The following is a 27,498-nucleotide window of genomic DNA, read 5'->3' on the forward strand; positions in this document are numbered from 1 at the left end:
TTATCATCAAGGTAGGAGCATGGCAGCATCCAGACAGGCATGGTGCAGGAGGAACTGAGAATTCTACATCTTCATCTGAAGGCTGCTAGTGGAAGACTGACTTCCAGGCAGCTAGGATGAGGGTCTTAAAGCCCACAGTGACACACCTACTCCAACAGGGCCACACCTTCTAATAGTGCCACTCCCCAGGCCAAGCATATACACACACGTGCTTAGCCATGATTTATTTGTCCTAGCTGAAAAGACTTGGTTGTTCATTTCTTTGAAATTTGACCTTCCACAGAGTCAAAGCTTTTAGAACGTTGCAAGAAGCTCTCAAGTGTAACTATGAACACTGGCAAATCTGGGAAAACTACATCCTCACCAGCACTGATGTTGGGGAGTTTGGGGAAGCCATCAAAGCTTACCACCGGCTCCTGGACCTCCGAGACAAATACAAAGATGTTCAGGTAGGACAGTCATATTTTGTTATTTTAGTTTGGGTTTTTGTTCTGTAAGTTGTTTTCTTTACTGTGAAACACATGTAGTATATGTAAACAGCATTTTTGTTCTTTAGCTAGTCGTGCTTAGTTACTTACAGATCCTGGCGTTTCCATGTCAAGTGTCTTGGTGCCTTCACATACAGTATGGCTGCAGCTCGGGAATGCCGCTCTGACTTATGGTTTACATGTTTCCTGTCAGTGTGCAGAAATGAACTAGAAAGTTCTTTGTGTTACTTACTATTCTGGGTAACTCCATACCTTCTGCGGTTTGTAATAGTGGGAGTAAATTCTGTATGTATTCACGTAGTGCTTGCTACATGCTTTCCGAGGCTTGTTTACAACACTTAAAGAGAGCCATTTTGGTTAGATGAAGTTACTCTTAAGGAAAGTATTGGAAATTTGCATCCATTGTGTTTGCTGTCTAATAGTATTAAATAAACAAGATCTTTGGGTCCGAATTATAATAGAAGACAGTGTACAAAGACAAAATACTCAAGGATTTATGGGTTATGAAGTGAGAAGTCTGGAAAACTACTTAACTCTTTAGGTCTTGTAACAACATATGCTATTTTAAATGATTGGTTAGAAATTACAAAGACAGTATAGCACGCACACATATCACATCAATATATGATAATGCCTTGCAAATCTCATGACATAAATACCTCAGTTCTAAGTAGAACTTACCACAGTCCTGTGTTAATGCCCTATGTTTGGCTCATAAACATGGCTTGAAAGCATGGCTGTGTCACTGGCCAAGGTAACTTTAAGACTTGGGTTTCCCAGGAAAATCTATAACTTCAAGCTAAACTACCCACATGAGAGAGAGAGGTATGAACTTTCTGATGGTTCTTCTTTTTCTCTTCCTCCATCATCTTTTTTTGTAGATGTCTATTGACAAAAGAAGGGATTGCATTTTAGAACATAGAGATTGCTTTAAGTGCAAGGCTGTGTTAAGTCAATCTGATACCATTTTCTGTTGTCGTTTGCTTCTAATTTGTCATTCATCCACGTTCCTTCTGGTGTGAGTGGGATTGCTCTTCTGAGACTGTCCCTCAACCCTCAGTACTCCGCTGTCCACAAAGGACCAGTATCATTGGCTTGCTGGCTTAGCTTTGAGGATCCAGGAAAAGCCCCAGTCATCCCTCATGCTTGACACCACGAGGGGTTAATTCTATAAAGAAAATCTAAGTGGTCCAGTCTCGAGCCTTCTCTTGTGATAGATTCAGAGCTGGGCTTGTGTGGTGGGTGGTGTGTAAGCACAAAAGGTGGCAACCTTTTCTGTGTTGTCTGCCTCTTTCCTTCCCCTGCTTTCTAAGGAACGTAGCAGGCGGGTCAGTGGTAAAGTTAGGACTCACATTTGCTGAATGCTTGCTGTGTTTGATACTGTTCTGGTACTTTGTATGTATTAGCTCATTTAATAATTCTCACTACAGCTGTGAGGCATGCATTTTTGCTATCATAGGATATATGTGACACTGGAATGTATGTGTATATGTGTCTCCACTCCCTGTCACTTTCCTAATTTTAAAGGAACTGATGGTTTAGATAAAATAGCTTTCTAAAGATTATTTTGAGAAGGCATTTCTTTTATGTCATAAAGAGTAATGGAGTCACTATGGTAATGCTGATTTTCATTGACTGTGGTATACCAATTACATTAAAACAGAGTATTTCAGAAAAAGGCAAGAAAATAAAGAACTGTTTTCATAAAGAAACAGGTTCTGTCTGTATGATTCCTGTCTCTTGCAAGTGTAGTAGCTGACTGGGATTGCATGTTTGCATTTCCTGACCTGTCACCAGTGCTGGAGCCTTCCTCTCCCACAGGATAAAACAACTTGTTATTGCTGTGTAGACAGTACTGTCATGATCGTGAGCGTATGGGTGAGAGGAAGTGAGAGTCACAGTGTTAGGTTTTAACAAAAGCACTCTTGATAATTATTAGATCTAAAGATAAAACTCTTGAGTTGTTTATTTGGCATGTTTTATATCAAATCAAAATCCCTGGAATTATAAAAACATTTACTTAGACATATTTCAGGAACCTTTCTCAAGTGGCAGTAAAAGAACCCAAAAAGCATATTTTAGGGGTATATTTAAGCATGTTTCAGAAAAAGAACAAAAATCCCAACCATAACTGTTCAGGAAAAACTGGCATACTTTAACTCTTATCCTGTGGTACTGAGGATTGAACCGGGGGCCTCGCATGTGCCAGGCAAGAACTCAACCATTGAGCCACATCTCTAGCTGTTATCTTAAGTGGATTTTTTCAGACATGTTTTAGTGGTTGTATTAATAACTTCTCACTGCTCTAATTATATAATTCTTTCTTTTCATGGGGGTGGGGTGGAGATTGGGGGACAGGGACTCTCTACATAGCTTTGGCTATCCTGTAATTCACTATGTAGACCAGGCTAGCCTTGAACCAGCTTCCTGAGTGTTGGCATTAAATGCCCGGCTTCATGCAAAACTTTCAACCATAGCTGAAATGGGTTGGTTTCTGTTTATAATTTTCTAATCCTATGTGTGTCTTAGCACATTGTCTTATGTGAACTTCTATGAAAATTTAGTTATTAGCTAGATAAAATTACTATACTTTGTTTAGATTCATGGCCAGCTAACATTTTAAATTCTTTTTTCTCTCATTATTCCTTTGTTTCTTAATATCAGAGTATAAAACAAACTTTTCCTCATACAGTGACATTTTATCTAAGCATGAGTATTTTAAAATGTATTTAATTTGTATGGTATTTCGCTTGCATGTATGTCTGTGTATGTGTATGCAGTGCCCATGTAGGCTAGAAGAGGGTCTTGGCTCCTCTGGAACTGGAGTTTCAGATGGCTGCTAGCCTCCATGTGGCTTCTGGGAACTGAGCTTGGGTCCTCTGGAAGAGCAGTCAGTGCTCTTAATCACTAAGCCATCTCTCCAGCCCATAAGCGTGAACATTTTAATAACTTTAAATTAGTTTCATTCAAAGTTGAATGGTTTTTTGGAGCAACCAAGGGTAGCCTCTGGGTTTTTAAGAATACCCTCATGCAGTCCCACTAAGTGTACTGGAGACAAAGCAGTTCTATGAAATGTGCGTGAAGCATGTTGAGAACATATTGTGCTCTGCAGGTGTCAGATGTGAGATATGCTGGCTTGATATGCACATTTGAACCTAACCTGTACTGTACAACACACTGAGAATGTCATGTCTCGATAACTAGCAGCTTGCTCTGCCCAGGCTGCCCTCATTAGCACCCTAGAGACTCTCAGACATTCAGCTGTGGAAAGAATGTGGGAAGACCATGTCTCTTTTTGCATCTTTGGGAAGCCCTGTGAAAGAATGGCTCTCTATAGAAATATATAATTCTAATGCACTGGTTTCTGCAGCCGTGGCAGGATCGGTTTGCAGTGCCAGAGTTATCACTGGCACAGAGTCCTTGTGAGTAGAAATAGCTTTGGCTGTGTAGCTTTGTTATACACTGTCAGCAAGCATGACAGCAGCCAGTGTCTATCCTTCCTGTGTCCTTTTGGTGCTCCTAACCCTTATACCTACTTACAGATGTGGGTTTTAGTGATTTGATTTTTTGCATAGTGAGCATATAAAGTATATAAATTTGTATTTATTTTAATGTAGACAATGATAAAAACGAGAAATTATCCTGTCTTTTTTTCTCCTAGTATTTGTAAAAGGAATAAGTGATGGGTGTATTAGCTGTATAAATTGTCATCATTTTCTTCATTCTTAATTTTGATTGATTGATTGATTGATTGATTGGTAAAACTTGGGAACAGCATTCTGTAATGACACTACTTTTCTAACATCTGTACTTTATAACATCTGTGTGTACATATATACTCTTACTTAGTGGTCATTGAACCTGAATTTTGTGTTCATAATTAGTCTTTGAATAGTTTCCAGGTTTCTACTCTAAAGAAAAGTGAACATCCAGGTGCACAAATCCTTGTGCAGATGCTGTGTCCCTTGGGCATATTTTGTGATCTGTATTTCTTCCTGGTTTCTTGGTTTTAGTCTTATTCTTGGTAAGTTGGAAACCATTTGGAAAAGGAATTTAAGTTTTATATATTAACATCTTATTTGTTTGCGGGAGTAACACATATTGAGTGCTTAGTATGTTCTTGCCACTTAACACGTTATCTTTATAGAGCACACAGTTCTTAGGGTGGACACTAAAGATTCTTCAAGGTGCAGACTATTGCAGTGATGCCCAGAAAGTGGCTATGGTTAGTGGGAATTGAAGGGTAGAGTCAGTGGGAGTGCGCCTTAGTGTCTGAGATGGATTTAAATGAGGTAAGTTTCCTCATCAGATTAATATGCAAGTGAATTGTTTCTAATAAAGTTTTTTAAGTTGAGATATGTTACTTGTAATAAAACATGGAGAGTTTTTTAGCTTCATACATTTTGACTGTTATATATTATAATATAACCCAACTCCCATTTTGTCACTGCAGAGTCCTCTTATGTTCCATTTTAGTCAGTTGAGCCACCACCCTTTCTGTAACTAAGAAACAACTTTGAGACTTCTGTCACCACAGTTCACTGTTGCTTTTCTTGAGTATCACGTAACTATCCCGTGTAGCTGTGTATCAGTGGTATTCTTTGTGTAGATTTCTGTTAGATATTTTCTTTGGAATCATGAATAGGTGCTATTGATGGGCAACAAGGCAAGTTGCCAACCAAATTAAAGTCCTAGAATAAATGATGATTGAGTATTACCTGAGAGAAAGAGAGAGGAAACAGATCCACTTTGTATAAATTACAGCTTTGGAAAATAGATGCTATCTCTGTTTTCCTGAAGGAGCCTGAGGCTCCGAGAGGTAAGCCAGTAGAATTGATGTGTTTTAGCTGACAGGCAGTAGAAGGCAGGAAAGCCTCTCTCTCTCTCTCTCTCTCTCCCTCTCTGTGTGTGTGTGTGTGTGTGTTTACACACATGTGCTTGTGCATGTGTGTATATACAAGTAGATGAATGCATACACGTGCCTGTGGAGGCCAATGGTTCTGTGTTGTCTTCTTCAGTGGTTTATCACCTTATATTCTGAGACAGGATCTCTCACTGAACTGGAACCTGTGTACTTGGCAAGCATAGGTAGCCAGCAGGCTCCAGCCATCCTCCCGTCTCTGCCTCCCTAGTTGTAGGATTACAGGCGCACACCAGCACTGCTGTTGCGAGGGTGCTGCAGAGTCAAACTGAGGGCTTCATGCTTTCAAGCAAGCACATTACTGACTGAGCCATCTTCCTGTCACCGCTCCATCCCAACTCCATCCCAACTCCTTAGAGCTCTTTGTTTTGTTTTTTGTTGTTATCAAGAAGGAACACAAAGGAGAATGCTCAGCTTCTGTCTTCTTCCTAACAAGGCTTTGGGGAGCCCAAGAGTTAGGTTGTCAGTGCAGGAAACAGCATCTTACTTGGAGAACTCCAAGGAGAGCAGAGTTAGGCAAACAGTGGAGGTGGGAAATTGCTTCCATTTCTGGCCTGAAGCCCTTCTGGAAGTTTTTGTAACAGGACCTGAGGTAGTCCTATTCCTTCCTGCTCTGAAGACCTCCAGGATTCAGAGGGCTGAACTCTGCAGCGGGCCAAGATTGTGATGAAATTTGGCTGAGGACTTCAAGGTTAGTGTGTTAGGAAAGGAGATGGAAATGCTCTTTTGCCAAGACTGTCCAGTGTTTATTTATGTCCGACTTCCCTCTCCGTTGTGTGTGGGCCTTCTCTCTTCTAGAATCAGTGTGGTCTTCACGGTCATTCGCACCTGCTCCATCCCTCAGGCATGGTCTGGGATAGAGGTGAGATACAGATGTTGAGCATCAAACACAAAACCAAACAACATAAGCCCCACCCAGCCATCTGCCAGCCAAGAAGCCTACATCTGCAAAACCCAGCAGCTGGGAATGGTAGTGTGTGCCTGTATTCCAAGTCCTGAGGAGGCTGAGGCAGGGGGGTCCCAGTGTGAGGCCAGCCCAGGCCTTTTAACATAACTTAACACAGCGCAGATTATGACATTCTCAGGTTTTAAACTCCCACAGATTTGTCACTGCAAGCCTACTCTGTGGGAGTTTCTGACAGGAGTGTTGAATGTTTGCAATCAAGGTACACTAGATAATGACTCAGCCTGGATGAAGGGACACACGTCACACTGGACACAGCGCATAAAAATTATTGGAATAAGTTTGTAGTACTACTCTTTGTTTTCTACATGCTTTATCTACAGTTGGTTTTCTGTACAGTTTGTAATTGATGTGTTAAAGAATTCGGTTTACATATGAGGCACACAGTATCTAAAGACAGTCTGTTGTCATAAACATTAGAAAGAGGCACCTGTGGAGTTACAGAAGCAAACATTTTCACATTGAATTTTATACAGATGCCCGTAGTGCTCTGTAAAACTAAAACTATGGCTTCTGTGTTTTCCTCAAGTGCACTTTCTAAATGAGGTTAACTCTCAAATTAGTCTCAATAGATTTGAAAGGATTTTATAAAGTATCTTCTCTGAACACCACAGGATGAAATTAGAAATAGAAGCAAAACAAAGTAAACAACACCAGCAGCCCCCCCCCCAAAAAAAAAATCAAAAGTAAAACCAAAAATTAACAGAATTGTGAAAAGTAAAGAATATGCTCTTAACTACTCAGCAACTGTGGTGGTTTGAATGAGAACGCCCAGTAGATCTGATTGCTTGCTTGGTCACCAGGGAGTGTTGCCACTGGAAAGGATTAGGAGGTGTGGCTTTGGAGGAAGGCCATTTCAAGCTCAAGCCAATGTCCCTCCCTCCCTCCCTCCCTCCCTCCCTCCCTCCCTCCCTCCCTCCTACCCTTCCTACTTCCCTCCCTCCCTCCCCCCTCTCCCCCTCCCCCTTCCCCTGCTGTCTGTGGATCTGGATGTAGAACTGTCAGCTCCTTCTCTGGCACCATGACTGCCTGTGTGCTGCCATGCTTCCCACCATGATAAGAATTGAGTAAACCTCTGAAAAACTGTAAGTGAGCCCCAGTTAACTGCTTTCCTCTATAAGAGTTGCTGTGGTCATGGCATCTCTTCATAGCAGTAGAACACTTAGTAAGACAGAAGATTAAAGGAAAAATCAGAAAGTAAATGAAAAACACATTAAGTCTTAGGAGATGCTTAGAAGTCCAATAAGTTGGACATCTATGGCTAGCTGGATATTCATTTTAAAACACAGGAAAGATTTCAGGTCAGCAACTGATCTGTTTGCTCTTTGGAGACAGGGTCACTCTATGTATCCCTGACTGTCCTGAAATATTATGTAGACTAGTCTAGCCTGAGCTCACAGAAATCCACCTGCTTCTGCTTCCCGAGTTATGTGCCTAGTAAGCTATCTTATACCTTAAGAAACAACTAGATAAAGAAAAACAAACAAAACCAAAGCTAGCATAAACAGTGAATATTAGAAAAGTAGAGTGAAATAGAGACTAGAAACATAGTTTATTTTGATGATAACAGTGACAGAGCTTTAAATGGATGAACTAAGAGAGGGAAATGGGAGCACTGCTACCAGGTTTAGAATAAACCAGGTGTAAGCGAGTACTGGGCCACTGTTTGCCAGCAGGTAAGATAACCTAGACAGATGAAGGAGTTCTCTGAAGAATAGGTCCCAAAAAAGGAAAAAGTGTGACTACATCTGTAACTTAGATGCAGATGGAATCAACAGTGATCAAATGTCATCTTACACTAAAAAGCCTGGAACCTAGTACCTTCACTGCTGAATATCGTTAAACAGCTAAACATCTAAACACAGACTGAGCTTTTATGAGGGCAGTATAATCTTGATATAAAAGCTAGACATAGGAAAAAATGCAGACCTAAATGTCTTCTGAACAGTTCTGTTAAAAAAAATCTTAAAAAGTTCTGAACTTCTGTAAAAAATCCTTAATATAATATTGTCAAGCCAATCTCACTTCCTATTTATAGCAGTGTAGACCACTACCCAGAGAGACTCAACCCTGAAATGTGAGCACCACTGAGCATATGTAAATTGATGTAATACGTTAATAGAAGGAGAATCAGATATGCACAGAATCAGCCCGACTGCTATAGAAAAGGCTTTTTAATGAAATCCAAGGCTGCTTCCTAGTAAAAGTGTCCAACAAAGCAGAACCAAAAGGAAACCACATCAATTTAGCAAAGGCATATGGGAGAAACCCACAGTGATCAGTGTCTCAGTGGTGAAAGGTTAGACACCTCTTCCTAAGATCAGACACCCACTGCCACTTTCTCTTAACAGCCAGTTGGGGTTGTTGTCAGCATAATTAGACAAGACAAGACAAGAAAAGAAATGAATCCATAGAACGGGGTAAAGTCAAAGTATATATTTGCCAGTTACAAGATCTTGCATACAGAATGTCATAAAGATTACATTAAAACTATAAGAACTAACTGAATTCAGCAAAGTAACAATACAAAGTTAATTATACCTTAAATACTTACAATATCCTGTTTTCCTGGTAGTTTTTTTATGTCAACTCAATAGGACCTACAGCCGTTGGAAAGAGGAAACATGGTCTCTCTATGCAGTCCTGGCTTTCTTATGTAGATCAGGCTGGCCTTAAACTCACAGAGATCTGCCTGCCTCTGAATGAAATATAACACATTATGGTTTTTTCCTTTTGTTCTTTCCTATCTTTGTTAAATATAATGTTACAAAATCTTTTTTCTTATAAAGGTTTTGTTTGTTTTAATTTTTTATTAATCATTTTATTTGTTTACATTTCAAATGTTATCGTGATTCCCAGTCTCCCATAAATATTTTACAGTTTATTTTTTAAGTTGATATTCAATCTTACAACTAACATATATTTATTATATCTTCCCTTTGGCCTCACATATGCTATAAATTCATCAAGTACACAAAGGTGTACACACATAATTGTCATATTACTTTTATAACAGCAAGCACTTGCTAATAGCTAATGAATAATAAATTATTATATTTCCACATAATAGACTTCCATGCAACTACTAAAATTAATATAGGTCATTACCTAAAGGCATGATAATATATATTATATAATATATACTATATATCAACACTATATATATATTTTTTTTAATACCATCATAAAAAATGATGGACATGTTATTAAATGAACATATATAAAGTTGTTTTGTTTGTTTCTTTGTTTTGTTTTTAGTAGATCTTAAAATCTTAGCTCTTACTGTGGTACAAACCCAGAATAAGAATAATTTTTAGACATTGGAGTTCATTGTAATAAGGCTGTACTTCAATGTTCTGCATATCACCAAAGGATTCTACCTCCATAGTAGCAAAGCTAAGAGTTGACAGTTCTGCTGCACCAAGGAATGAACTGTAGGTACAATTATTTGGATAAAGATTTCCTGTTATGGTCAAAGACTTGAGTGATTGTCATCATTCTCAGCCCACAGGGAACAGGTTACATTCATTTAAGAAATGGTGAGTGTATTAAGATGGTCTATCCATGAAGTCATTCATCAACTGTTTCAATGAACACTGGTTCTGCTTGGAGGGTGGCACAGACATTAGGTGAGGGTAAGATTCTGGTTCAATGGCTGTGATGATTTTGAAAAGCATTCATCTCAGAAGAAGAGTAACTAAGGTCATCTTCAAAATTGATACAATAATTATAAATATCAAGCAAAACATTCAGTCTCACCCTTTGTTGATCTCTTACAAGCTACCTCCCAAATTAATTGTCTGTGTTTCTTTTGGCTGTATAAATAATCTTGAAATATGTACGCTGTTCAGAAAACCATAGTATAGTGTAAAAACATCAAATAAACAATCCTACTAAAAGAGAGGCTGAGATAGGAGAAGCATGATTTCAAGACCATTATGTGGTACACAGCAAGACACTGTCACGGCCAAATAAGCAGAAAGTGTATATGGGTTGTACAGTATTGGACAGATATCTCCAATTACCAAATCAGAGAGACTACTAGATGACAGCCAACAAATTTCTAATTCTTCATATTTTTGAATTTCAATTGTTTAGGATATGTTGGTAATATTAATTTTCATATTAAGAGATACTAAGAAAAAGTGATTATTACTTCCTGTTATTTTTGTTAGAGGTGGAATTATGTTTGTGTGGGTTTGTTGAAAGATTGCTTTCTTGCTTTTTCTAGGGTGGAGTTTTCCTCCTTGTATTGGTGTTTTCCATCTATTATCCTTTGTAGGGCTGGATTTGTGGAAAGATATTGTGTTAATTTGGTTTTGTCTTGGAATATCTTGTTTTCTTTGTCTATGGTAATTGAGAGTTTTGCAAGGTATAGTAGCCTGGGCTGGCATATGTGTTCTCTTAGGATCTGTATGAAATCTGCCCGGGATCTTCTAGCTTTCATCGTCTCTGGTGAGAAGTCTGGTGTAATTCTGATAGGTCTGCCTTTGTAAGTTACTTGCTCTTTTTCCCTTACTTCTTTTAATATTCTTTCTTTGTTTAGTGCATTTGGTGTTTTGATTATTATGTAACAGGAGGGATTTCTGTTTTGGTCCAGTCTATTTGGAGTTCTGTAGGCTTCTTTTATGTTCATGGACATCTCTTTCTTTAGGTTAGGGAAGTTTTCTTCTATAATTTTGTTGAAGATATTTACTGGCCCTTTAAGTTGTAAATCTTCACTCTGATCTATACCTATAATCCTTAGGTTTGGTCTTCTCATTGTGTACTGGATTTCCTGAATGTTTTGGGTTACAAGCTTTTTTGCATTTTGCATTTTCTTTGACTGTTGAGTCCATGGTTTCTATGGTATCTTCGGCATCTGAGATTCTTTCTTCTATCTCTTGTATTCTGTTATTGATATTTGCATCTATGACTCCTGATTTCTTCCCAAGGCTTTCTATCTCCAAAGTTGTCTCCCTTTGAGTTTTCTTAGTTGTTTCTACTTCTGATTTTAGATCCTGGATGGTTTTGCTTAGCTCCTTCACTTGCTTGTTTGTGCTTTCCTGTAATTCTTTAAGAGATTTTTGTGTTTCCTCTTTAAGGACTTCTAGCGGTTTACCTGTGTTCTCCTGCATTTCTTTAAGGGAGTTTTTTTTTTTTTTTTCTCTTTTGGTTTTTTTCGAGACAAGGTTTCTCTGTGTAGCCCTGGCTGTCCTGGAACTCACTCTATAGACCAGGCTGGCCTCGAACTCAGAAATCCTCCTGTCTCTGCCACCCGGCTAAGGGAGTTATTTATGTTCTTCTTAAAGTCTCCTATCATCATAAAAAGTGATTTTAGTTCTGAATCTTGCTTTTCTGGTGTGATGGTGTATCCTGGACTCACTATGCAGGAAGAATTGGGTTCTGAAGATGCCAAGTAGCCTTGGTTTCTGTTATCTCTGGTGCTACCTGCCCTTGCTATATCTGACTGGAGCTTGTCCTTCCTGTGATCCTGATTGTGTCAGAACTCCTCAGAGTCAAGCTGTCTCTGTGATTCTGTGATCCTAGGATCCTGGGATCCTGGGTGTGTCCAAGCTCCTGGGAGTCAAACTGCTTCTGGGACCCTGAGATCCTGGTGTGTCCAAGCTCCTGGGATCCTGGGCTTGTTAGAGTGCCTGGGAGTGGAGCATTCTCTGGGTGTTGTGGGACTGGCTGCGTGCGGACTTTGCACCTGAGGTCTGCTCAGGGCACTGGCTCAGATAGACCAGAAGGAACCCATGCCACTGGTCTGGCAGAGTTCCTGCATGCCTGGGTCCCACTGGTCCCAGTTACTCCTGGTGTTGGGACATATGTTGTGTCCTTCTCATCTCTGATCCTATCGCTTGCTTTAAATTTTGGATAGCATATGAAATAATGGGTTTCATCATGGCACATTATACACATGTGCCATTTGTTCTCGCCCCCACCCTGCCCTGCCGTGTCTCACAGTGCCATCCTCCCCACGACCACCGTGTGCGGCCCCTACCCTGCTTCTCCAATTTTTCCTCCTCTGCTCAGTTATCACATGAATTCATTGCCACTGCTTAGAAAAGTGTCTTTTTCTAATTGTTTTATGTAGTTAAAACACACATTTGCCATCTCAGTCATTTTTAGGTGTAGAGTGGTATGAGGTGCATTGGCCGGGTTGTTCAGTCCCTGCTGCCTTGGGAGCCCTTTCATTATCTTGTGAAAGTGGAGATCCAGTCTGTGAAATGCCCCCCCCCCCCCCAGCCCAGCTGTCCTGTCTGTGCTGCTGGCTCTGACTGCTCTCAGGACCGTCTTTGTGACAGTGTCCTCAAGACTCACTGAAGTCTTAAGGCTGGACGATTCCTTCATATGCATGCACCACATTCTGCATGCCTGTACATCCCACACACGCACTCTATTCTTTCTCTTCGTGGCTGACTGAGTGGTCAGGGGAAACAAGATGGTGGCACAGCGGTCAACCTTGTTTCTCCTGAGAGTACTCTGGAGAAGGTTTGTGAAATCGGTCAAGAGCCTCGGTGACTTGGGCTGGAGGTTGGGTGCCTCTCAGCACTGCCTCCGTGGCGGTGGGAGGCAGGAACACCCACCCTCTCTACTTTAGTGCCATCTTGGAGAAAAGCTGGAGTGTGGTTTGATTGATTTAGGTAATTTTGTTTTATTTATCTGTCCCATATTTATCACAATAAGCAACATCATTGTCATTTTGATTTTTTTAAAGCATCCAGGCTTCAAATTTTTTTTTAGATTGCTTAATGATACGCCAAATGAACTCCAAATGGACTAAATATTGCCAAATACTTTGTCTTATAGAAAAATTAGGAATAGAAGAGAGTGCTTACTAAAGTTCTTGAACCCTGAGGCAGTAAAGGAAAACCGGAAGGAATCTTTATGACCATATTTAAAAAAAAAACTGTGACAAATATTTGTTACAAATAAGAAAGGCAAAAAGCTAATAATATCTTCATGATATAAAGAGTTAACATCTGCTATAGGAATGAAGGGAATGAAAAGTGGAATTTCTGGAAACAGATTTGAGTAAGCATAAGAATTTAGTACCTGAGGTGACACATTTAAAATCTGTGGGATAAGAATACAACATTCAATATGTACAAAGTACTTGGCCAAACACTGAGCCCCAAACCTTAAGTTCTACATCAATCTGTAAACCAGGATAAGTTTGGATGGACAAAATATTAAGTTGGAATTCTAAGCAGAATGATATTGTGTGTGAGTATGGACTTGGGAACTTCCACCTGTCTGTAAGTCACTGGCTGCGTGACCTTGGGCAGGGTTAATTAACCTTCATACCTTAGTTTCCTAAAATAAGGATGACAAAGCATCTTCCTGTTATGTTATGAGTTAGTACATGCAATGGATGTGGCCTGGTGCTTGCAAGTGCATTTAAGAGTAGTTGTCATTGTTGTCATCTTCTTCGAGGTAAAACTGTAAAAGCATTACAGGGAAATGGGATCGATACTCTGTGAGCCTGGGGGGGGGGGGGGAGGGAGTACACATAATCATGAAAGATGAACTAATTTGCTACTTAAAACTGCACATGGGGAAGTGCTTCTGAACAGTGAGTGAGGTATGGGGTCACAGCCATAGAAGGACAGTTGTGAGGGTGACATTGTTTTATTGCTTCTTGCACTAAAGCCAGGCCTGGCCAGTACCTGGGAAGAGCTTATCTGAAGATTTTCCACACTGTCATGGTTCTTAGAGCTGCTATGTGAGTTCTCCTGGGCTGATGTGACAACTGTCCATAAACTTGGTGACTCGGGTAGAAGTTTATAGTCTTTATTCAGCTCTGGAGTCCAGAAATCCAAAATCAAAGTGTTAATAAAGCTCCTTGGGGACAGCCTTCCTTGTTTCTTGTGGTCCTGGACCTTTCTCCTCCTGTGAGATAGTGAGGCTCTAAGCTAGCTCAACCATGCCTAGTAGTGGGCTGGCCTCCAGTCCTAGTCACTGAAATTAGGTGCCTCCTTGGTCCAGTATGACCTCATCTTAAGTAAATTATATTTACAAGGACCCCTTCCCCAAGAAGTCAATTCTGAGGCCAGGGTAGACATGAGTTGGTGAAGCTGTTTGCTTTGCCACAGTCTTATCCTTGCTTTCATGGAGAAAACAGCTGCAGGCCTGGCTGGGGGAGGTGTGCATCAAGGAAGTCTCAAGAATACATGCACTAGCTTTCTGGGAGCCTGTGCAAGTGAAGGCGCGTGAACGGAGCTACCGTCAGGGAAGCCGGAGAACCCTCAATGAGCCATGCCCAGGGCTTTCCTTGAGCTGACACTGTCAGAGGTTTAGATGCCTAGGGACAGCAGAGAGACTCTAAGAATAGGAGGGGACTATTGGTCAGCAGAAATTGTGTGCCCACAGCTCATGTGAGGCCTGAGTGCAGTCTCCAGCCCTGGGAAAACAAGTTAATAGAAAGATAACAGATGTTTTCAAAGTGAGACGGTGGGGGGAGGCAGCAAGATGTATCAGTGGTAAAGGTGCCTGCCAACCAGCAAGACTGACACCCTGAGTTCATTCCTGTGAACCAACAGTACAGACATACAGATACATGCATGCACACACACATATGCACACACGCACACGTTACCCAGAGCACGCATGTACACCTATTTTAAAATAAAGCCAGGTGGTGGTGGCACATGCCCGTAATCCCAGCACTTGGGAGGCAGAGGCAGACAGATTTCTGAGTTCAAGGCCAGCCTGGTCTACAGAGTGAGTTCCAGGACAGCCAGGGCTATACAGAGAAACCTTGTCTCGAAAAAACCAAATCCAAAAAAACCAATAAAATAAAAACCAATAAAATAAAAACCAATAAAATAAAATAAAATAAAATAAAATAAAATAAAATAAAAATAATAAAGTACAAGGCAAACATTTAGTCATATGTAGTATTGATAGACAACAGTCAGATACCATGCCATGAGGAACAAATTGGAATGTCTAAAGAAGGCCTATTGTTAGACTTTAGGAGATTATAAAATTAAATAAATCTCCAGGGCATAACTTATTCCTTTATGGTATCATGGTACAAACAGAAAAGTATCACTGGGCACGTTCACCTCTTGTCCTGTGATCTGAAAGTTAGCATTGTTTTAAAAGTATGTGCAAGTGATTTAGCCACAGAAAGAAAACAAAACCCTTCCTTCTCCTCCTTTGTCAGCCCCTCCCTGCTCCTTAGGCCAGCTCCTGGTAAGAGGTGTTCTCCTGAGGCCTTGGCAGCTCTGCTGTCCCCCAGAGGGGCGGCCATCTGCATGTGTGGTCAGGTCTGCAGAGGCCCCATCGCACGTGCTGATAGCTGGTTCTTCTCGGACGCCCGCCCTCCGTCCTCACTTGGTTTGGGGTCGTCTGCTCCTTCCTTCACCAGCTGCTATCTAGCTCCTTTCTCGGTCCCTCCCTTTCCTTTTCCGCAGCTTCCCCTGACTGCTCTCCTTCCTTGGAGGAAGGCTCCCCAGAGGTTCTCATCCACTCCTTGGTGAGGTGAGGGAGCCTGGCGCTAGCTCTCCTCCTCCCAGGACCAGTGTGTCTGCGCATGCTCTTCTCAGGTGTCCTGGTGTGCTCCCCGTTAGCTCACAGGACCCTCAAAGTGCTGGCAGTGTGACAAGTAGGCTTGTATTTGGCCCAGAGACGAATGGGAATTTTGTTTCCTATTTTTATTTTATATTGGCTCTAATGTCTTAGGAGAAATTTTAATTGAAATAACTTAGGAAACAAAAAACTATCTCTTTGGTTGATCTAGATTATCAAAGAACAGTGAAATGAAAGGTTTCTAGCTTATATATTTCATAAAAGTGAAAGATAGGGATAGCAGAGAAGTAGGGAACTGTGCTTTGTTACTATGATGAATTCGTGAGAGGATTCAGGGCTTGGGTTGTGAGTTCAAATCCACGGGTCTCCCGTATGTGTGACCTGGAGAGGCTCTGGCTTTTTAATTTGCAGAGTGCACAGGACAGCAGACACCACTGGCTGGATGAGTGTGCACATAGAGCAGGAGGCGCTCTGGCTACTGTATTGTCACCATTTCGTCGTCTTCATTGACGCTCAGCCCTGAGCTGAGCGATGGCTCAGGTAAAGGGCTTGCTAGGCAAGCTGGAGGTCCTGAGTTCTGTTCCCAGAAACCACATCAAAAGTAGGCACAGAGGCGCATGTCTGTAGCAGTGGTGCTGCGGGGTGGTAGAGATGGGCAGATCCCAAGATGGCCAGCCGTGCAGTCTAACTGAAACAGCAGTGAGAGACTTAAATAAAAGCCAGGTGTGGTGCTGCGTGCCAAAGGCAGGCAGACTTCTGTGAGAGTTCGAGGCCAGCCTGGTCTACATAGCAAGAGTTCCAGGCTAGTAAGAGGTACTCTGTCTCTAAAACAAATACTCGAAATAAATAAAGGAATAAATAAAATAGAGTACAATAGAAGGAAATATCTGAGGCTGACCTCTGACCTTCACATTGACCTCTGACCCTCACATACATATACATGGATATCTACTCCCTCCCCCATCAGCTTGATAAGTCACTTGCTGGGTGACCTTGACAATTACTTCCACAAGCCATGTTTGGCTTTTTTGCTTGAGTTTGTACAGTGGCAGTGTCAAACCATTTGCTTCCAAGGTACTGGGGAGAGTTTAATGAAGTCAGGCCAGAAGCTTGCTGTACAGAGGAGTGCAGAAATGGAGAGGAGCATCCTCGCCATGATTTTGGTTTTCTGCAGGTTTATTTTGATACATAAAGAAGTAAGGAAGTGAGCGGGGTGGCTGGGGGTGGGTGGGAGGTCTCCTTGGAGGGGGGAGTGAGCCAACAGGAGCCGTGAGCTTTGCGGCTGCCCTGACAGAGCTGGGGACGTTAGTGGTGGCTCCATGGCCATAGGTTTGGCTCTGCAGTTTTCAGAGCAGCTGTGTGTGCAGCGACTCCTTTGACCAGTCTGTGATGTAAGGAGAGAACCTACCCTCACTGCTGCGGCTGGACATCTCCCCAGACACTCCCACACGTACATGGAGGATGCCCCCTCTGCTGCTCTCGATCAAGTCGCTCTTGATTGGTGCTGGAAAATGATGCTTTGCTGTTCAAAGTGTGATCTGCAGGCCCTTAACATCACCCCACCTGGGAGCTTGTTAGGAATGTAAACTCCCATTCCCCTAAGGATGGGCAAGCACTTGCATACAGGATGCAGGGTTTCCAACAAGTTCCCAGTTCTGGCAGCTCGTGGACCACACTAAGCAGCAGGGTTCTAGAGTCCTCTCAAGCTGGTTCCTTAGATGGCTCTGTGTGCCCCCATTCAAGGAGTGGAAGACTAAAGATGTTCTTTATATGGGACTCTGCCTTAAGATGCACAGCCTAACATAAATATGGCAGAGGTTTCTTATTATGATGTAACGTGTTATAACCTATTTAACCCACCAACCAGTGTTCTAGACTCTGAAGTACAATTTGAGAACATGGTATTCCAGAGAGTTGCTAAGTGGGCTGAGTAGGGGGAGGGACAGGGGATGGGTTTGATGCCAGCACATTAGGAACTTATCTTTGGGCAGTAAGCAGTGATAGGATGATGTCACCACAGTGCAGAGGACAGTTTAGGAGGGCTAAACTAAGATGAGGAGGGTGGACGTAGGGTTCATGGAGATGGAATCAAATCTGCCACAGAAGAGAGAGCAGAGAATACAGGCCGACTCTGCACACAGGGTCACCATGAAACAGCAGGAAAGGAAAGGCTGTGGGACCTGCCACCCTCTTAAAGGTAGGTGTGAGATGTTGATGGACTGCCCACGAGGTATTTAGGCAATATCCTGGGGTTGCAGAGAGACTCCTAGCTGAAGTCGTGAAGCTCGTGTTTGAAGCTCTGAGTGTGGGTCAGCTCTCCAGAGAGAGTCCTTCAAGCGAGAAGAGACAGGCTGCAGACTCAAGGCCATGACAGAAGAGCCCTAGAGGGGCCTGACAGAGAACATATAGATAGCATGCGATGCTAGAGCGTCAAGGGTGGCTTGACTCTTATATCATTCCTACTATGTAATAATGATATCCAAATAAGGCACATGATTCAGCGTCTGAGGGCAGAGTGGAGCCCTGGATTTCTTGTTACTATTTGGTAGTTGCTAGCTCATTATTTTCTTCTGTGCATTTTTGAAGGTCCTTAAAATTCTGGTCCGGGCAGTGGTTAATGATATGACCAGCCGAAGTGGAGATGTTGCCTCCGGCCTCAAAGGCAAGCTGCAGGAGTTGTTTGGCAGAATAACCTCAAGGGTGACCAACGACGGAGAAGTGTGGAGACTGTATGCCCAAGTCCATGGGGACGGGCAGAGTGAGAAGCCCGAGGAGAATGACAAGGTCAGTGTCCGGCCTCTGTCTGTCCCCAGCTTCTGTCTGTCCCCGGCCTCTCTGTCTTTGTTATCACAGGTAAAGAAGGCCTGCTTTTTTGAGTGAAGGATAAGATCAATAATCTGAAACATAAAACTAATATGTTAAATTCAGTGTGTGCATGTGTTTGTGTGTGCATACATGTGTGCACATGTGTGAGAGCAGTCTTGTGATGTTTCTCAGGCACCATCCACCTTCTTTGGGTACTGGTTTGGAATTTATCAAGAGAGCGCAAGGATCCCCCATCTCTGCTTCCCCTGTACTGGAATTACAAGCACATGCTATGACAGGTTTTGTTTTTGTTTTTTTCTTTTTTAAAACACGTGGTTCTAGGGATTGAACTGAGTCCTTGCACTAACTGACAAGACAATCACTTTACTGACTGAGCCGTCTCCCAGCCTTCAAATTCAGTGTTCCCGTACTTTGAATTACGGCCGTGCTAAGACTTATAACATTCATCATTTTACATTTCATGAGTTTCCTGCTGCTGTTATTCTGTTTCCTGCAGGAGGGTCTCTGTCTTGCTGCCTTATGGGAGGGATCTGCAGTGTTTCTCTCTGAGATGAGGCTGCAAAGGGGAAAACTTAACCAAGAGGATGGGAGCAGGAAACTGCGAGTGCTTGACACTTTGCAAAGACACCTGCCCTTTCTGCAAGGCAGTAGGTTGCCAGTCCCGCTCCATTTGTGCATTAGCCTCTTGTCTTCATCCTCAGAGGAGCCCAGAATATCCAAGGTTGGGAATCATTGTTTTGTGTTTCTTTTCAAATATTCACAGCAAATCAAATGTGCTTGTGTGGGTTTGGAATTAGCCTCGGTCCAGCTAACCTGTAGGATTCTTTGTCATTCTCCTGTCCTTCTGTCCGCACAGCTGGCTTCTATCTACCATGACCTTGCCAGCCCTCAGAACACATATTTCACTCACGCACACACACATGGGCACACTCCTTTCTATCCTGTTGTTTCCTGACTTTGTACTCTTCTGCAAATAAGAGCACTCTTACCCTTGAGTTCTCCATCAAGACTTTTTAAGGTGAAACAAAGGAGCCTTTTAAATGTTTGTGAAATGATGTATCTATCAGCTGGTCCATACCGTTCCCCAGGCTCACTCTCTGCTGCATCTCTCAGCTTGACGTTGAGGCAGTCTCCGCACGTCTGCATGTTTCCAAGCCTGGCCTTTGTATTTTCCTGGTTCTGGGAAAGGTGGCGGTCCAGATGCATCCTTGGTTTCTTGTCTGTTGCCCTTGGATGTACATCCGACCCTTTCTTTGATGATTACAGAGATTCGGCCTCACAGTGCCAATGCTGGTTTTTCAGTTTGGAATTAGTTCATAGGACTTTCAGAGAACAGTTTGAATGTGAATGCTCATTGTTTTGAGTGCTGTTCTTTCTCGTTTCCTAGGCATTCCAGTGTCTCTCGAAGGCGTACAAGTGTGACACACAGTCCAGTTGTTGGGAAAAAGATGCTACAGCATTTAAAGAAGTTGTTCAGAGAGCCATAGGACTCGCTCATGGTATTTGATATCCATAAGTATTTCAATGCGTTGTATTTCAATGCGTTCTTCACTGATAAAATAGTGTTAGTCAGAAATCAAGTTCCATTGCAGGTACTTCCTGGTTACTTGAGTCTATTGATACTGTTGTATTTCATTCAGAAACATTTATAGAACATTTTGGTGTAATATGAAACAGGACAGAGGATTAAATAAGTGACAGTTAATAGAACCTTAGAGTGCGAAGTATTTTTCTACCAAGAAACCTTTACTCCACACAGAAATTTTGTTGATCATGTTGTTATATTAAGGAAAATCATTAACATTTCCTGCCTGATAGTCTTAATATATAAATAGGAATACAAAAGAAATTACTAAAACATGTAGACCTCTGGATATTTGGCATTATATGAAAAACTATGACATATACAAAAATACAAAATAAAATTCCTATCTTTGTATAATTTACTATAATTTGAATCTTACCTTATAATAAAACCTTACCTCTAATAAAATTGTTTGCTTGTTAGATAAATATTGTGCAGGCTTAGACAACTCTTGCATTATGAAAAATACTAAGTTTAATGGCTCATTATTATATTGATATTTGAATGTGGGTTTGTTGTGCCCTGGGAATATAATTCCGGTGAATTTAATAAAGTCACGGTTTTAGGAATAGAGTCACAAAGACTGTAAGCCTCCTAGTTCTCAGCTGAACTCTTACCGCCCTGATGGTGACAGCAAATAGGAGCCAGCAAGGAACAGTAAGATGGCAGAGCTTTGGAACCAGGGACTCAAAAGCTCCAGGCCACCACCTTTATCACGTGCTTGCTGGGTGACGCCGGGTTGGGGATTTAAGGTCCCTGGGCCTTTGTTTGGTTGTCGGTACAAATGAGAGAATTCCTACCCGTGCTGTCAGAAGAATCCACAAGGGCATTTCACTATATAACAGTATTTTACATGTCCCTTAAATGTAAATCTCTCCCACCACCACACACCCTGTTTCTCTTGAAGTAGAGGATCTGGTCCATATGATAAGGAACTCAGAGAGAGAGATGTGAGGGATGGGGATAAAGTTTAACTGACTCTAAAGAAGCCACAGGACATTCAGATTGTCCAGAGTGGGCTTAGGAGTTAATGATTCTTCCGTGGCCCTTCAGATCTTTGACTGGAAGAATGTGAGTGTCCAGTTTCCTGGACCACCTAGGGTTGGCAGATAAGATTGAAGGCTGAACTCAGGGGCTGGAAGGTAGAAAGTCTGAGGTTGTGACAGGAGAAGTCTGTTTTGGGGGTGCGGTAATTCTGTGGCCTGTGCTAGCCAAATGGGGGTTTGGTTCTCTTGCCTTTGTAGGTGTGGTATTATGTGTGGGGAGCCCCCACTGCTGCACATTGTGTGTACACTTAGCAGGGTGGGATTTTCTCTGAAGAATGTCTTATCTACTTAAGTTTGCCCCCTGTAAACTTCTCTGAACCTCTCTGTGATGGTCAGACAGATCCAAGTAGTTTCTGTCATTACTAAGTGCTGGTTATAAACTTGTCCACCATAACTGTGCAGGCTGGAAAAATACTCCAGAAAACCATCTTCTGGCACTTGGCACAGGTTTTGTTACTATTCCCTTCCCTTTTTGTCTCTCTCCCCAACACTGTCTCTTTACCCTACCCTTTGAAAAGGAAGTATGGCACTTAGAAATCTTGGTGCCTGTTGGATTGCCAAGGGTAAGTGTTGCCAGGGGCTGCGGCGTGTGTGAGACAGCAGAGACCCTCTGCTGAGGTGCTGCCGCCCTGTGCCATTTGCAGTATCAGGCACACAGACATTTCCAGTCTCTGCAGGTCTCTGCACCCTCTCCCACCCACCTGCTGTCTCTAGTGTGCTTTGGAAGTGAGAATGGGATGGGAGCTGATAGGCTGTGTGTGTCCTTTTTGCTTTTTTCTTGTTGTCTGCAAGATGAAAATTAATTTTTTTTATTTTTTAAAGTAAAACTTATTATCATCATTATTATTTTATTTAAACTTTTTTTTTCTTTTTGGAGACAGAGCCTTTCCTTGTAGTCTTGTCTGGCCTGGAACTCAGTCACTATGTAGACCAGGCTGGCCTCAAACCCAGAGAGATCCTGGGTTCTGCCTCTACCTCCCCAGTGCTAGGATTAAAGAGATGCACCACCACACTTCATGTTAAAAATGAAGGATTTTTTTAAAAACCAGAACAACAGGTGTTTCTAGAATAAGCTACTAGGCATTAAGCAAGCTGTATACCTCTGTCTGTGGTAACAGCAGTGCTTCCCTACTGAGAAAGTCCCAGTAGCTGATTGACTGAGCCCTCTGAAAATGGGCTTATCATCGATAATGTGTATCCAGTGTGAGACTTGGTGGAGTCTAATCATTATACTGAGATAGAAACATCAAGCCCGGGCATTCTTGCCAGCTACAGGTATTATTAATTAGGATTAAAGCTATTTTGCCAGGCCACAGGTTGTTTCTTCTAATTGCTTAGCACCTGCAGCTGTGGTCTGTGACACTGTAGTTTTAAACTAGGATCTGCAATTTAGCAGACATAATTTTAAAATATGGATTGTTTTATGTGTATGAGAGTTTTCTTGTGTGTGTGTGTCAGTGCTCATTTGTGTGCAGGGCCTACAGTCTAGAAAAGCCCATCAGATCCCCTGGACCTGGGTTTTAGACAGTTGTGAACTACTGTCTGGGTACTGGCAATTGAACTCAGGTCCTCTGGAACAGCATTGAGTTCTCTTAACCCCTGAGCCATCTCTCCAGCTCATGAACATAATTTTAAGAAACAAAAAAGTGAAAACAATGGAAAGATCCCAGGCACCTGTCTGTGCAGAGGGCTGAGGTTGTTCTTACAAGGCGTCAACAGCCAGTCCCCCTCCAGGGAGCAGTAAAGGGAGGAGCAGGCTCCCTTCAGAATTCCTCCTCAGAGAAGCAGGCTCCCAGAATGCCAAAGGCAGTTTCTAGGGATGAGAGATTCCCTCCGTGCTGCTGCCAGAGGTGGCGTGGGAGCCCAGTTGCCTGGCCATGGTTATACTACCTGAATGCAGGCGTGCACATTGTTAGTTCCAGATCTCTGAGGATGTAAAATTAAAAATGCAGCAAACTGGGCTGGAGATATGGCTCAGTGGTTAAGAACACTGACTGCTCTTCCAGAGGTACTGAGTTCAATTCCTAGCAACCACATGGGTGGCTCACAACCATCTGTAATGGGATCTGATGTCCTCCTCTGCTATGTCAGAAGATAGATACACTGTACTCACATACATAAAATAAATAAATCTTTTTTTAAAAATGCAGCAAGCTTGTGAGCTTGGCATATGTGCTGTGTCACTTAGCTGGGCCAGTCAGATCAGCAACCACCTCAGGGACTGGGGACCATGGACAGCCCTCTGAGATGTACCAAATCTTAGTTGTCTGTGTGTGCCTTGCTTTAGTGAGGCTTGGTTTATTTGCTTGCCTAACTCACTGGTGTGTGCATGTACATGTGTGGGTTTGTGTATGTACATATGTGTGTGTGATCCCTGCCTAATGTGGCTCATCCGAATGCACCGGCTCTTTTCAGCATTCTCCGTAGCAGTGCTGTACTATATAGGATGAAAGATCAGAGTGTAACTCAGTGGTACAGGCCAGGGTTTGATTTCCGAAGAAACCGGGTTGCTGAGGAGAGAAAAGCGAAGGGAGAAGGGCTAGGGGAGCACAGACTTCTAAGGCTGATGATTGTAAATTCTTAGTAAATGGCTGCGTTTTTGATCCTGTAGATGATCAGTGCTAATGCTTTCCCTGCGTTTATCTTGCAGTGGCTATAAAATGCAGTGAGAGCAAGTCCAGTCCCCAGGAAGCTGTACAAGCACTTTCTTCAGTTCGGCTCAATTTACGTGGCTTGTTATCCAAAGCAAAGGTAAGAATGACCTATGAGGTCACTAGAACTGTGGGGTAGAAGGTCATCAGCCTCAGGTCACTGCTGCTGAAGAAAATAACTAAGTAAAAGGCAAACTGAATTGTACTTTACAGAGGGAAAGTGAGTAGAGATAACTCAGAGCTGGGGCAGGCTTGGTCGGCACGCTCTTCCTTCTGCTAGAGCCGGCAGGAAAGCAGCTCCTAGAGCTGTTCCCCACCTCCCACTGCCCAGGCAAACCAACAGCTGTCAGTCAATACAGACATCTGCACAGAAACTAGACATTGGTGGGTAATTTAAATAGCCTCTGCTCGTACGACATTCAGGCCAGGTCCTCTCAGGACAGAGCAGCTCCGCTGTCCTCAGCACCTCGTCTTTATACAGCCAAGACTGGCACGCGGGCTGTGGGTGGAGCCCGGGGAGCTGAGTCAGGGACCCTGTGGGTGGACCAGGTCGTGCTCTGGGGATTGGTCATGCTTTCTAAGCCTCAGTTTCTCTCTGCTCCTCCTTGCCTCACTGAGCAGGACTGCATGTTTGTTGTGATTTATAAGTACCATGATTCCTGGTCCAGAATATGCTGTGTGTGTTCAGGCTCTTTGCCTAAAAGATGTTTTTTCTACTCATCACACTGCAGCAATGTTCTGTCGGTCTGTTAGGATATGCTGTTGAACAGTACAGATCTGTTCAATTCGGATGACAACGATGTACAGCAAGCCCAATACCTTGTATGTCACAGTGAGACAGATGGCTACCATGTGCACATGTGTGCAGACCAACCTCTCCTCCATGCCCATGCCTGCTCATACAGTTGTGAAGCTGATTTTCCTGACTTACCGGGCATGCACAGTAAATAGAATTTTATTAGGATGAATGGACATTATTCATTCAAACACTATTGGGTAACATTGACAGAAGCAGTGAACATTGAAGAACAGAGCAGAGCTTTGAACCCAGGGCCTTGGACCCTCTGGGCAAGCGCTTTCCCAGTGAACTGTAGTTGGAATCTGTAAGTTCAGGCCCACGGTTTGGATTGGTACCTTTCTGGGGTCTGAACAAACACTGCGTTGCTGCTGCTTGGTTGCAGCCGCATCGTACAGAGAGCACTGGAATTCTCGATTGCTGGATTTTCTCAGTATCATGTCTGTATTGTTTGGAAGAAATGTTCACCTTTTTATGGCCGTACTGTTTTTACATTGCAGCAAAATTTTACAGATGTGGTAAGTGGAGAAGTCTCTGGAGAGCTGGCCAGTGACATAGCAGCTATGAAGGCTCTGGAGGCGGAGCTGCAAGACCTCAGCAACCAGCTTCGAAACCGGTACTGACTGAGAAGCAGCTTGTGATAGAGTCACCTCTGTCTTCTCAAATCCCTCCAGTACCTGTATATCTAAAACACAAGATTCCAATTTTTAAAATAAATTTGTTTGCCAGCAAACGGACTTATTTTGTGACATTCTCAGATGTTTGCACTTGTGAAGATCATTAAACAGAAAGATTGTACCTTTGTCTGGTTATTGGTAAGTTCAGGGTTTACACTCTTGAAGCATTCTGGCTCAAGGAGCCCAGCACAGGGTTCATCCTTGCTCAGCCTCACATGAACACATCATTCTTTGGAAAAAGTTAGTATAAATGAGGGACGGGGGGACACTCAGATACCACAAGCTTGTGGAATCATTAGCTTGGCTCCATTACTGTCCAAAAATGATAAAAGAGCGGACTTGGCACTGGAGACATTTACACTTGTTGGGATCTTGTGTTTGTGTCAGGCAGAGACTTAGCTGAGTTGGAAATGTGCATGTGGTTTAGCTTCCAAATCAAGAAACAGCAGGAAAAGAAGGGATACACCCACAGTATGACTCTGCTGTTAACCACTAGGACACAGGCTGTCAGCTTTTCATGGTGTAACTGCCAAGGCCCAAAGGTGTTGTTCAATAAGCTTACTGTGGATAGACAGCTAGAAATGATGCCACGTATCAAAGAACGCCTGACTGATGCTTGCTGAGTGATGTCAGGGGAAGTGCGTACTGAAGGTAGCTGCGGAGCGTAACGATCTTGCTTCAAAAGTCAAAGAAAGGAATCCTTCGACTTCTGGCCTGAGTCGCTCAGTTTTGGGTCCCATGCTTAGTGTAAGTCACTGTCCCTTGTATCTTTCCATGTTCTTATTTATAATTGGGAATAATTTCTGCTCCTAGTTTCTTTCTGGTTTTAGCTGCCTTTGGAATTTAACATTTCATAATCCATCAACATAAAGTAGTCTTAACACTTAAAGGGTCTTTAAAAAATCCTTTCATAAATGAATTCTGCTTATGAATGCTTACCAGTTTCAAATGCTCTAATCCCTAACCATCTACTTCTCTTTTCTATTACACTAGCTTTCAAGGAGGGAAAAATATGTCCCAAAGTTTATGCTCTTAAAGACAATACTACTAAAAAGGCTCAGTAACGTGAGATGGTGACAGGAGTTATGACTTAAGGTCTATTTGTGTTGTTTAGGGAAGCCCTTGAGGAGTGGGATGGATGGAGTAATAGTGGGCAGATAAGACATGAGTGTGGATGGTGGGTGGCAATGGGTGGAGCAGGGTTTTAAATGAATGCTTTGTCAGTACCAAGCTGAGAAGAGAACCCTAGCAGATAAAAGAAATTGGAAGAAAAGAAATACCCAAAAGAGCACGAGTTTCTGAAATCAAGTGAACAAATGAATCAACTTATTCTCCTTTTAGTTCAAGGTTGGATGGCCACTGTGGTTGTAGCGGTGACAAACCACAAAGCAGTCACCTGCATTCTGTTGTCGTCTCCATAGCTATGCTGGGTCACAGTCTCTTTTGTCATAGGCTGTTTGCTCAAAAGAGAGTCCTTTAAAGGTGTAGACCAAAAACAAAAAAGGGAGTGATGTGGCATGGTGGGTGTGGCATGGTGGGTGTGGCATGGTGGCATGCTCTCACCCAGCTTCTGCTTTGTATCAAAGGTGAGGACCTTTGTGGTGAGGACCACTCATCTGTATTATTGCTGTGGAGTCTTGGTGTAATACGTACATCTGTTTTGGCTAAATGTTGTATTTTCACCTGTCTTAATTTTTATAGTTTCAACTTTGGTCTTCTAGTATTGGTGCTTTTTGTTCAGAATCATTCTTCTACTTGGTCAGCTACAAGAAGAGAAGAGATGTGATTGCAAAGCACAGCCAGCAGCAGTCAGTCAGTCAGTCAGTCAGTCAGTATTATTGGCCAGCTGTCACGTCTCTCTGCGAGCCCTGTCAGCTCAGTTTGTAATGTTTCTAGGATACTTAAGGGTATTAGCTCTGGAAAGAGGAGAAATAGGCAGATTCCAAAACTGGAGTTTTCCTGCTGCTTGTATATGATCTCCCAATAACCAGTTGATTTGTCTTTTCTCTTGAACAGTGGGAC

General features: G+C 42.6%; 1 protein-coding gene across 2 annotated transcripts in view; it reads left to right on the forward strand.

The window, feature by feature from the left end:
• Ttc27 (tetratricopeptide repeat domain 27) overlaps nucleotides 1–25,536 on the forward strand; it is a 138,976-nt gene extending 113,440 nt beyond the window's left edge. For both annotated transcript variants that reach the window (XM_052186371.1, XM_052186372.1), the window contains 5 exons: nucleotides 284–449; nucleotides 18,482–18,679; nucleotides 20,109–20,220; nucleotides 24,003–24,103; nucleotides 25,300–25,536. In XM_052186371.1, coding sequence (XP_052042331.1) covers nucleotides 284–449; nucleotides 18,482–18,679; nucleotides 20,109–20,220; nucleotides 24,003–24,103; nucleotides 25,300–25,422 — 700 coding nt within the window. In that variant the 3' untranslated portion in view covers nucleotides 25,423–25,536. The remainder of the gene's footprint in view (nucleotides 1–283; nucleotides 450–18,481; nucleotides 18,680–20,108; nucleotides 20,221–24,002; nucleotides 24,104–25,299) is intronic.
• The last annotated feature ends 1,962 nt before the right edge of the window (nucleotides 25,537–27,498 follow it).

The sequence above is a fragment of the Apodemus sylvaticus genome, chromosome 6 (genome assembly GCF_947179515.1).
Source record: "Apodemus sylvaticus chromosome 6, mApoSyl1.1, whole genome shotgun sequence".
In the NCBI taxonomy this organism is placed as follows: domain Eukaryota; kingdom Metazoa; phylum Chordata; class Mammalia; order Rodentia; family Muridae; genus Apodemus; species Apodemus sylvaticus.